Source organism: Lactuca serriola, chromosome 5 (genome assembly GCF_051521515.1).
Source record: "Lactuca serriola cultivar US96UC23 chromosome 5, Lser_US96UC23_V15, whole genome shotgun sequence".
Lineage (NCBI taxonomy): Eukaryota > Viridiplantae > Streptophyta > Magnoliopsida > Asterales > Asteraceae > Lactuca > Lactuca serriola.
Genome location: NC_136412.1, coordinates 312643162 through 312655568, shown reverse-complemented (window position 1 = coordinate 312655568; position 12407 = coordinate 312643162). Strand labels below are relative to the sequence as shown.

The window sequence follows — 12407 nt, the reverse complement described above, 5'->3', positions numbered from 1 at the left end:
TAGGTACATATTCACCCTTCAATTAATTATAAATAAGTTTTCATCATCAGTTAATACTCTTCTTTATGTTTAATGTTAGGTTAGTTTTGATTTTACCCAGCTCCAATCTCAGGGCTCTAAATTGTTGGTGCAGTTCGACAATTGATGTGGTGTTGGGTTTATAACCGACGTTGGTTGTGTCTGGAGGTTTCCGGCTACAACCCATTGTTGATTCTGATGCGGTTTAGATCGACCTCCACCGCCACCACCACTCTCAGCATCGTCAGCCTAATGACGAAGGTATCAGCTCTAATGAAGAAGGTGTTGTCGGCTAATAAGTAAGGTATCTTTATCTCTCTTTCTTAAACAGATGTTCATCACTACTCTTTTTCTCTAGGTTTTTGAAAAATGTGTTCGAATGTGGATGACAATTAACAGGATCGGGAAAAAACCATTTTTCTTTGTGCATGTGTATCTTTCTATCTATGCCCACCACATGTTTGATGGAATGCCCAGGTAAATGTTTTACCCAAAAAAATCTATATCTGGAATAAATAGAATATACTGATTTTTCCATTGAACTTCACAATAAAGCATCTATTTAATCGAATGTCTTTCTTTGTAGATAAGTTGTTTCCGGCCCCACGGTAGAAGCACATTGTTTTATTGAACTATGTTTCTTAATTGACTTAAAGAATGAAAAACGGTACATATCTTGCTGAAATGCTTTATTAACGTTTATATATACTCATTACGAGCTTATGATCTTTATTTATAGCTATTGTAACAATTTCTTTGTCCTAATAATTAGGTCAAATTCCCAACATCAACCTAGACTTCAGACACCCTTTTTTCCCGGATCAAAAAGTACCCTCTGGATATTCATCTTCGACTAAAATATATTAGAAGTTTTTATATCTTAACATAAGTATAATTATTTACATATATCAAATATTAATACCATGTGTGTATATTGCAGCCCGGAAACTTTCATCTTCCTTCCATAATAAAGCAGATATAATTAGCTTTTTTTTGACTTTCCAGAGGAAGGTGGAGTTGACTAACCTGCTATATATGAATCACTAATCACAATCTTTTCATTTGTTCTAAAATCACCACTTTCAATCAATTTGCAGCTATTGAATGGACAACGATATACGAATTGCCTCATTATGGAAGGAAGTCAAAACAGATAAATAAACAATTAATGGTGCGACCTCCATATCCTAAAATGTATCTCAAAAATGAAATGCCAACTGTCAATTCGATTATAGAAGTATGTGTTGTGATTGATGGTGAATGGAAAGTTGGGGATTTGGTAGATTGGTGTAAAGATGATTGTTATTGGTCAGCAAAGATCATCAAAATATTGAGTGGTGATGAGGTTCAGGTAATGAAATTTTATCATTTTTTTATTAGTTTATTACTTTCATCTTATAAATTATTATTTATTGTTATAAATTTGTAAATTATTGTGTGTAGATTGAGTTGCCAATACCTCCTGCTCGACAAGGGAGGATTTATGATGCATTTTGTAAGGATTTACGTCCATCCTTAAACTCGTCTCCATTAGAAGGCTAAACATTTCCTACCATGGTTCTTTTCTTTTTTCCTATACACTGATTTCTTTTTTTTCTTGATTATTATTGTCATTTTAGATGTTTGTTTTGAATCGAAATCCATTTGTGTTACAAATCTATGAAATTGTATGTATATATGAATGATTTATATTCATTAAAAACTATTAATATTACAAAACATGATAACTAAGCCTTTGGATTTTTTTAACCGAATTAATTGTTGAGTGTTTTGGTGAAATAGTGGCTAACATAAGAGAAAACGTGAGAATTTTTGTTCTGAAATCTTAGTTAATGTATGATGAACAGCTGACAATTTTTTTTTCAGTTTCGAACAGTTTTGTTCTACATATTACACCTAAAAATAAAAAAAAAAAAATTATAAAAAAAGTAGCTTTCCATTTCCTGCATTTAGCTCATACTTGGACTAAATACAACAATAACATCCTCTGCCCCATGCAAAGCATCTAGTTAAATATTAACCCCTCCAATTACAAATATGATGGATTTTTCTAAAATTTCCTATAGTGTAGGGACGCATTTGTAACTAGACAATATTACAAGGGTACAAATTTCAAACTTCACTATTTCTAGGTTAGAAAGTCCAAACCCTTTCGTTTCCAAAACCCCAGTCTTCTTTCTCCGTTTCTGGACTCTGGTTTGTTTTCAGCTTCTTGTTCTTCGATCGAAAATGGCGAAGCGTTTAATTCCTTGTTTTAACCGTGTTCTGGTTGAGAAAATAATCCCTCCATCAAAGACCAGCGCCGGTATTCTGCTTCCAGAAGCATCCTCCAAGGTTACCATTTCCACCCTTTATTTTTTAGATCTAGATCCCGTGTGCACATACATGGGCCATGGCCCTGAAAATGTATGAAGATTCATGTATTTTAATGCGATTTCAAATTACACCAATAAGTGAAACCTACACCTGTTTTATGTGTTCATTCTTCCTCTGCACATGCATATTATTCCTTTATTATGTAATTGCATCCTAGATGTCAATCTGCGCTCATTTACTTCGTTAGAAGATTACAATCAATCATTGGAACCCTCATGTTACCTACTTGATTTTATTCACTTTCAAAGTAAGCGGAAAATTTACAGAAATCTCCGGGCCTTTTACCTTCTTCTTGATCCCTGGATCATCACCTTATTAGGACGCCACTAAGATTGAAATTTGTCTCTGTGAAATCTCTGTCATCTATCTTTTAGTTAAATTTACTAGCTCCCGAATTAGATTCCTTGGATTTCAATTAGTAAACTGATTATGGATTGTTGAATCAGCTAAACTCTGGTAAAGTTATTGCTGTGGGCCCTGGATCACGTGATGCAGAAGGGAAGTTGTTGCCTCTCTGTGTGAAAGAAGGTGACACTGTTTTACTAGCAGAGTATGGAGGAACAGAAGTGAAACTTGATGATAAGAAGTAAGTATTAGTTTCTTACAATCTGAAACATTACAACCTTGCATATCTTGATCTATACTTGTTTCTAATTAGGGTTTAGGGTTTAGATTGCAAGACATAGAGCTTGTGCATGTATTTGTCATAACTCATAGTAGATTAGTAGGTAATAAGAAATGCATATTTTTTGTTCATGATGTAGATAAAAGTTTATAGATGTCTATCCATATAGAGGGCCAAAAAATTGTTAAATACATCATCTTACTCCATCAAACATTCAATTGATGGATTTTTATTTTTAAGTTGCATAATATAATATGTGGTAAATTACTTGTATTAATTTCAGGTATCATTTGTATGACGATCATGATATCTTGGGAACTTTGCACGATTAGTTTGGCTCTATAATTCATGAGAACATTTAAGAGATTTTGTCATTTGGAAATGTACGAGTGAGATGGGTCCCAAAATTGGGGATTTGGAGAATCCGGATACACAAATTTAGTTTGCAGTTGTTATTTAAAAAAAAAAATCCCCTTTGTATTTGGCATTTAGCTTATTAATTAGTTTTTATCAAACACTGTTACTTAATCAGCTATCAGCTACCAAAATAATGTCCTATTAATGTCATTTGTTAACTTAATCATTCTACTATTTTACAAATAAGTCATCTCACTTAAAAATGTATCTATTAATTATATTGAAAATTGTGGTCATTTAGGTGGTTAATAATGGTTTAAAGGCAAAACTAGTCGTAACTTGGAAACTAAAGTTTTTATTTATGGATTTGTATAGAAGTATTCGGCGAATAACAGTTAATATTAATTCCATAAATAAAATAAAGTGTAGGTATTATCTAACCACCTATCCAATACACCGATAGAAAAACATACTTTAGTGTGTAACATAACGTTAGACAAATCTATTGTTGGTGGAAACAAATTGAAACCATTGACTTTGGGGATTTGCAAGGCATCTAGAGTCATTATCATCTACACAAATGCATTTCTTGCTCACAATCCTTGACGAATATTTTGGATCAAAATCCAGGCAAAGATCCACACCATTTTCATCTTTGTTTGAGATTTGGAACCTTGAGTTTTTTACCGATTGCCACGTGCTTTGTTTTGCATTGCAATTCGTTGTTAGCTTCACCGGAAGCCCGTCTCCGGCCACCGTGATACATAATGGAGTGCTTGCGAGTTGCACCGGAGTCCCATCACCGCTGTGACTCCACCCGTTCAACCAAAGGCATTCATCTGCAAAAAGCTGGTCCTTGTAATCGGATCGTATACAACGTCCAGTCATTGGGTGGAACAAGAATGTGTAGTTGCTCGATCTCCATTGTGGAACTACATGAAAAAATTTGTAAAAATTAACAATCAGACATGTTATCAGTTCAACCATGGTTAAATGGTTAGACCTTGATCTTGAATTATACTCTCTCCGTCTTAAAATTATAGTTAAATTTTTTTTTTGTCCCAAAATAATAGTCCAGTTCTAAAAATAAATAAAATTTTTACGAAAATATTCTCTCATTATTATTTAACCAACTAAGCATTTAATGGAATATTAAATGCAAAGTAAGGACAAAACTGTCATTTTATTAAATAAAGTTAGTGGTAATTAATATTTTTTTAATCTGCGTGTTTTTTGTCCGTGAACAATAATATTGGGACGGAGGGAATATAATTATTGAAGTAAAGTTCAAGAGAACTATTAATTAGTCAAAAAGCTAAATACATGACTTCCTACTATAATTTTCTCCCTCTTAGATTCTATTTACAATTCTCTATTATTTAATTATATAAATTTCTTTTCTCTTAATATGAACTATATTTTAAAAAATCTACAAATTCTTTTTATTTAATATGTTTATATTTAAATAACTTTGTTGTAATTAGATATTTATAGATATACAAAATTATAACAAAAATAAAGATACAACATTAATAATATATAAATCAATTTCTTATATTAACTCTTATTAAAGCCATAAAAAAAATCTTATTCAAAACGTACCTTGAAGAGTTTGACGCAGGAGGAACAACTTCGCGTTAAAATCAGGGTTTCGTAGCCCCTCCCAATCGTTATTAAGGAGTCCATATTGTTCATCCATATTTTGGACCCCTTGTCTAAGGTAGTAGCTTCCTTGCAAAGCCCATACAGCCCAATCCAAGTCCATTTCAGCCAAAAAAGCCATGTAACAAGGCAAAAAAACATTGTCACTTTGGCGTGTACCCATTAAGTTCACGCCAAACTCGGAAATAAACAACGGGGCAGGATCTGACCCTGTTGTTAAAAACGTTGCTCTATTATTTATATCACGAATAACATTACTACACATTTGGTTTAGTGGTTGACGTAGCCACCTTTGTCCCTCTGTAAACGAGTATCTGTGTGTTTCGTATACTATTTTGTTTGGTAACGCACGATCTAGTCCTAAAGGCTCAGATTTTAATGGACTGAAATCGAGGTCATAGTTTAAACCAGAGATAAGAACCAACACATTAGGGTTAACTTTGTGGATAGTACTAGCACCTCTGCGAACCCACTGATACCAATCATTCGCATTTTGGCGAGGCCCACGTAGCTCATTCCGTAAACTCATAGCCACAACCTACAAATTTTAAGTTCTTAAAATTAAAAAAAAAAAAAAAAACAAACTATTGGACCATATCCGATTTAGTACTTACCATAGGAGTATTTCTATAACGTTTTCCCACGATAGATAAACCTTCTAACCATTCGTCCGGATCAAAATACTTATCTCCAAAAAATCCATTTCCATCATTGTTGGAACAACACCACATTGGTTCACTCACGTGATTGTCGAGTATCACCATGACTCCATAAGACTGAATCACACCTATCACTAATGAAAAAGCATCAACCACCGTGAGAGGTAAAAATTGAGGATTATTTATCTCGAGGCCTTTAATTGCATTTGTAAGGCTTAAATCACGAAAAGTTTGTACAACGGTTTTGTTACTATAACGTGTAAACATATTGGTAGCCCAAGTGAGTCGAACACAATTGAACCCAAAGAAAGCAACCTGGTTTACAATGAAACCTATTGGCTTCTTGTCGAGCCCCTCTACTAACATGGGTTGTAGGTGAGAAGGCCAGTTCACACACTTGAACTTGACTCGCTCACCGTTCAACTCATCAATGACCCATTTTGATTGTGTTGTCAAAGGGAGGGAATGAGAAATTGTTACTAGGGAAAAAAGTAATACAAAAGAAAAAATTATAGTTTTCATGGTTTTCTTTTATGAACTTGTTACAACATTATTTTGAGAATTGAGATTATATAGTTAAAGTGGGACCACTAACAAGAAGCAATGCATGTATAATTCACATAAAGAGCAAACCCATATATTGTGCTGTTTAGGTTTGGTTTAAACCAACTTTGTCCACATCATCATCCGAAATTTGGGTTTGAATTAGGTTTTACTCGATTTTGTTCATAAAAGTTGAGCGTTTTAAATTTGATTTGCTTATGAATTCATTATGGTGATAGATGACGACCAAGCTAGTAAAATTTACAAAGATAGGGGGAGAACTTAAAAAAAAAAGACGTTAGGATTTGTGAAATTTCCCTTTTAGAATGACACATAAATATCATGTCATTTCATTATGTTCCTCTAGTAAAAATTTAGATCATTCTTATATGAGTAAATTATAGGAATGATCGTTGCGATTTAAAGTAATTTACTCTTCTTATTTTGTAGGTCAAAATTCATAAAATCGTTTCAATTTAATAATTTTTTTGGTTTATCCATGGTATTTTTATTATTTAACTGTGAGATTTTGATTTATTAAAAAATTCATTGCAACCGGATATAACAGTTTTCTGATAACTTTAAATTTAAAAAAAAAAATACTGTAATTTATATATATATATATATATATATATATATATATATATATATATATATATATATATATATATATATATATATATATATATATATATATATTTTGTTTGACTGATATTTTTCATATAATTTAACCACAAACACTTTGAATTGTTTTGGAAAAATAGCTTTAACCACAAAAAACTCATAATCCAATTTAAACAAAAATATTTTAAATTTTAAAAAAATTAAATAATAGAAACTTTATATTTTTCTATTTTCTTTAATTTAATTACAAAACAACTCATTTTTAATTAACCATCCTATATTTACTATTCAATGCTATGTAGATTTTTAAATTATATATTTTAACTTTTGATTATTACAAAATAACAGCCTTATATTGTAAAGTTCCATCATAAGTAAAATAGAAAATTATGCAAAACTGAGTATATATATCATGAAAAATATATATAAACAAAATATTAAAAATAAAACTACATAATCTTATACAAATAACACTAATAAAATTACTAATTATATGACTTGTTGTGAATAATTAATAACGTTTGAAATAGAGAAAATTTCAAAAAAACCATTATATTTTAAATATTTTATTTGAAAATTTATTATTTTAATTTTTTTTGCAGAAAAATAGTTGACATTTATAAATATTTAAAAAAAAATCATTGTTCATATACTATATTAGCATATCACCATTAAATATCAAACATTATTTTTTTCAATAACCATTAAGTTCTGTATATAATTTAATAAAACTACCAAAATATCACACATTATTTTTTCAAAAAACCATTAAGTCCTATACATAATTTAATAAAACTACCAAATTTGGTATCGGAAAAACCATTTTGATTTAAAAATTATTATTATTATTATTATTATTATTATTATTATTATTATTATTAATAACGTTTATGATAATCATAAATATAATAATATTGAAAATCTCTTGACTAACACTTTATCATTTTCTCTTCCAATAAAATTCCATAATTCATTTGGGTGTGTGTGTTTCAAGTTTATTTCTAGGGTTTAGGTCATTTAATTTTTGGTTTTGTGCTCATTTTATCGCTTAATTATTTTTAAGTTTTAAAAGTTCATCAAACTTTTGGGTTTGTGCTCATATTAGTCACTTAACTTTTGATTTGACCACTTAACTTTTGAATTTGTGCTCATTTAATCACTTAATTTTTAAAATTGTGCTAGTCACTAAACTTTTTTTTTTTTAAAGTTTAGTGACTAAATGAGCACAAATACAAAAGTTAAGTGACTAAATGAGCACAAAGTCAAAAGTTTGATGACCTTTTAAAACTTAAGAAGAGTTAAGTGACCAAATAAATACAAAATCAAAAGTTAAATGACCAAAAATAACCTAAACTCTTATTTCTATTCCGATGGGGGTTATCTATATAAATAACATCACAACACTCATCCAAAATGTCAATAAGTATTTTAGGAATTTTAAGTGTTCATGATAAGATTCTTAAGGCTAAGGCTAGACTAATATCGATGGCTTGTCATGTCGCTTTTAAAATTTATATAGTAGTTAGTGAGTGGTGGAAAAAATCAATTATTAGAGCTTCGTGTAAGAAAACAACAATAATATGAATTCAAACAAATAATTACATGGTAAGAAATATAACACCAATGAAATTAGTAATTATATGACTTTGAATATTTAAAAAAATGACGATTTATAAACTATGCTTACAGTTTATCCATATTTAAATGTAATGTATGTTTTTTATATTTACAATATAATATCTAAACTATTCTAAAAGTTCATCTTATTAAATAAAATTAAAATTTTATTTTGTCTAAATATATATTTTGATACTTATGTTATCTATCAAATGTCAAATTACTATCTCAATAATAACTTAAGTATTATAAATAAGTAAAATATCATCAATAATAACAAGTAGTTACGGACACATAAAAATCGATATGAAATCCATCCTTTCGGAGCTCCTATCAGATTTGTTCTCAACCACTCAAATCCCCGAAAACGAAAGGTTCATGTCTCCGAAGTTCCTCAAATTACCCGACAAACAAACTTCCATTAAGCCTCATTCAAGACGCATGGCACAAAACATTCGTTACACTTTATTTAATTATTCCTTAAAACCCAAAGGGTCAAAGAGACAATGTGAAACTGGTTTTCATTACCCTAATTTCAACAATACACGGTTTACTGTATTATCACGATCATCCTTTTTATTGATTTCATTTGCTTGTGGCAACGGTTTTCCACCCAAAAACCCTTTGAACAAAGCAAGTGATCGCTCCGGTTGAGAAAATGGAGCTTCATGCGCTGCCCCTCTTATCGTTGCAAAAGATAAAACATCACCATATACTTGTATCCATCCACCAACCTACAGTAAAAAAAAAAAAAAAAAAAAAAACTTATAGAAATAAATAAATGTAAACAAATTTATAAAAAAAGTTCCAACTACTAAAGTATTAAACTAACCTGGTTGCCATTGAACCATGCCCTATAAGGCAAAGTTGTATTCAACCGTAATTCCTTAGCCAAACTGTTCACCACTGATCGGGTCCCGGTTAAAGGTAGGACCGAATCTTGATCACCACTGAAAGAGTTAATGAAAAAGTTATAGCAGTGAAAATTGATAATTTTGTATCTTTAAAAAAAAATAAAAAATAAATATATTTACTCGCCTGTAAACAAAAACCCTAATACCAGACTTGAGTAGGGAAGTCAACACAGGACTCATTGGTATCTCTAAATTGTGCATGTCATAGTTCAAAACCCTGTTTATTTACAAAAAAAAAAAATAATATCATTAATATATAATCAACACGGAATTTTTAATTAATTTATAAACTCGAGATCCGTGTATTACTCGCTACACGGGCCCCACTGGCTGACACCCATGAGCCGAGCATGTAAAGCGGTTTGAACATCTTTTCGGTTCAAGTACTCGATCGTTTCATCCTCCACACAAACATCTATCTTTGTCTCCGTGCCTTGCTGTCATGTATATAACAGCAGTCAGGAGGGTATTTATGTCTTTTACACAGATGAGAGAGAGAAAAAGTTGGTTAAGCTTACGAAGTTATTGAGGAGAACTTGTGATTGGGAGAAAACATTTGATAAACAAACGTCGAGAGTGATGTCATAAGAGTTAATGAATCGACCGACTTCTCTTGAAGCTTGATTTGAGACTTGAGAGCATTTTGGGGTCATAGACTTGTATTGGGCTTGTCTTCTTATGGTTGAGTAGTTACAAACTTTATTGAATAAGTCATATGTAGCATCCGAAATTAAACCATGAGACCAGAGATACTCCCCTCTTGAATTAAAATCCGTATTAAATTCCAATAGTGGGTTACCGATCTACACAACAAATGATAAGCTCGTTAACGGTCTGAACGAGACTACATGACTATTTTACCCTTGGATTTATTTTACTCACTGCGATTCCCTTGAGATTGATCTTGGCTTTCGACTTAAGTATGAGATTTGCAAGTTGAGGAACATAGTGTCCTGTAGTAGACATTAGACAATGAGGTGTTAAGAGTTAAGAGTTAAGACAGTTATTCTGATTTGAAAAGCTTTTTAAAGCTCTTACATATATTTTTACCTGCATAACTTTCGCCTGTGATGTAAAAGTCTCTATTCTTGTACTCTGGAAAGTTTTCAAACCATTTCTCTAGAAAATTGAGATTGTCGCGAGCTGAAATGATGAAATAAGCATTAGAAACAGTTTGTTCAATGTTCATAGTCATATATAAAGTATTATAGAATCATATGTGTACACTCTTGAAAAGAAGTAAATTAAGAACCTGTAATGACATCATTCACTGATAAATAAAAGGACTTATCAACAGAATAAGAGAATCCTACTCCTGCTGGTGATTCCAAGTACAACATATTTGCCTCTGTCAAAACATCAACAAATTCCCAAAATTATTTCCTCAAAATATGTATAATTAATGAAAACTTTCATCTAAGATATCCATGGACGTTTATAAAACACAGGAAATTTATTAATTGAAAATAATACTTCATCCATCCTCAGCCATTCATGACATAATTTGCCCAATTTGACACACAGTGATGCTAATAATTCAAATTCAAAGCTGTATCTTAGATACAGGGAAAGCGTAGTTGTTGCAGGCCATTGGTAATCTATCATGAGAGATTCATAATGATATATGAATCATCATGAGTATCAATCAATGTTTTAGGGCAAATCTATAACTTCATTTAATGCTGCAATTAATACTCTCAACATTGAATACACAGTTATTGCAGAATTCTCTAACTTAAATGCAGATTCTGTATACCTTTATTCCAGCTATACTCATTTTTAACCAAAACACTACCACTTGGTTTAAAAGGACCATGCTCGACAAAAGCCCCTTCTCCAACAGACGAACAACCAGGTCCTGCAAAAATTGAAACGAAAAGCTTCACGCGTTATCGTTATGCATAAGGTTTGGAGTGAAGAAATTAATATAGCGTGAATTACCTCCATTTAACCAAAGCACAAGCGGTTTGGAAGATGAATTGGATTCAGCTTCAACAAAGTAGTAAAACAAAGATCTCGGTTTTGCTTCATCGAGGGAGATGTAGCCTGCAAACTGCTTGAATGTCACCGGCGGTTGGCCTGGTAATTTCACTACCTCATCGGCGACTGGTATGGAATTAACGCCGTTGAGACAAGTGTGCATTAAAATGATCCCAAACAGTAACTTTGCAGAGAGTATCCATGGCTCAGACATGATTTTGACAGTGAGAGAATTATAGCTGCTTTGACAAGGTCAACTTAAATAAATCTGATATGACGTACAATCGTCAATATTGGATGCTTTACGAGTTTTGAATTCCATGAGACCTTTGTTTTTTCTTTTTTACTTTTGGACAAAGAATTTCCTTTAAAAGGCTGGACCATCCTTCCAATACACGGGAACCAAGCAAATTTAACATTTTGAAAATTTAGTTTTGGTCCAATTGGTTTATCTAAGGTTTAAGTCCAATTATTTAAAAATTGATAGACACTTTTTTCATGGTTTTTAAAAGTTCTATGTAACGGGTGAGTATTGGATCGTACCGGTTTCAGAGAATATTATGAATCATGGACCGGATTAGATGATATTTACAGGTCCAGGTCTAGGTACGAGTTTTCCAGTTTTTATACCCGTTTGGATTAATACAACTTTACATGTATACGATACAACTTGTTAAAACACGTTTTTGGGTTTGATACAATTCGTTAAAATGAATATGTTATTGGGTTTGATGCGTTACAACTCGTTAAAATAAATATTTTTTTAGGTTTGATACGGTACAACTTGTAAAAATAAATACATTTTCTTGTGTCGTTTGGACCGGTCAAACTTTAATTGTTTATACTTCATACCATTTGTTTGAAAGATTGTAACCCATTAAATATAACACCGAAAACAACAAAACTATAATCTAAAATTATCTACAAATTTTAAATTACATGTTTGAAAAAACCGCATGTCAATTCAACTAAAGCGAATGATATATGTTTGTTTAAAAAATTTCACATGATAAAAAGTTTAAATTTCTTGCT

The 12407-nt window shown here is 31.3% G+C and overlaps 3 protein-coding genes and 1 long non-coding RNA gene across 4 annotated transcripts; 2 read left to right on the top strand and 2 right to left on the bottom strand.

Annotated features, from left to right (window-relative positions):
- Nucleotides 1–602: 602 nt before the first annotated feature.
- On the top strand, nucleotides 603–1723 carry LOC145051823 (uncharacterized). Its single transcript, XR_013683835.1, has 5 exons — nucleotides 603–685; nucleotides 791–846; nucleotides 959–1029; nucleotides 1116–1369; nucleotides 1462–1723. It is a non-coding gene; the product is annotated as an uncharacterized LOC145051823 (long non-coding RNA).
- A 441-nt stretch (nucleotides 1724–2164) lies between these two features.
- On the top strand, nucleotides 2165–3534 carry LOC145054972 (10 kDa chaperonin, mitochondrial-like). The gene is made up of 3 exons (XM_079003244.1): nucleotides 2165–2352; nucleotides 2841–2980; nucleotides 3303–3534. Exons 1-3 carry the CDS (start codon nucleotides 2248–2250, stop codon nucleotides 3349–3351), a joined length of 294 nt encoding a protein of 97 aa, XP_078859370.1. The 5' UTR covers nucleotides 2165–2247; the 3' UTR covers nucleotides 3352–3534.
- Nucleotides 3535–3764: 230 nt separating this feature from the next.
- Nucleotides 3765–6378, bottom strand: LOC145050778 (glycosyl hydrolase 5 family protein-like). Its single transcript, XM_078998972.1, has 4 exons — nucleotides 6364–6378; nucleotides 5653–6225; nucleotides 4979–5576; nucleotides 3765–4308 (listed from the first exon to the last, which is right to left on the bottom strand). Exons 1-4 carry the CDS (start codon nucleotides 6376–6378, stop codon nucleotides 3869–3871), a joined length of 1626 nt encoding a protein of 541 aa, XP_078855098.1. The 3' UTR covers nucleotides 3765–3868.
- Nucleotides 6379–8701: 2323 nt separating this feature from the next.
- On the bottom strand, nucleotides 8702–11680 carry LOC145054971 (serine carboxypeptidase-like 45). The gene is made up of 10 exons (XM_079003243.1): nucleotides 11337–11680; nucleotides 11152–11253; nucleotides 10648–10743; nucleotides 10446–10538; nucleotides 10278–10348; nucleotides 9914–10198; nucleotides 9705–9832; nucleotides 9520–9612; nucleotides 9314–9431; nucleotides 8702–9215 (listed from the first exon to the last, which is right to left on the bottom strand). Exons 1-10 carry the CDS (start codon nucleotides 11587–11589, stop codon nucleotides 9006–9008), a joined length of 1449 nt encoding a protein of 482 aa, XP_078859369.1. The 5' UTR covers nucleotides 11590–11680; the 3' UTR covers nucleotides 8702–9005.
- Nucleotides 11681–12407: the final 727 nt, after the last annotated feature.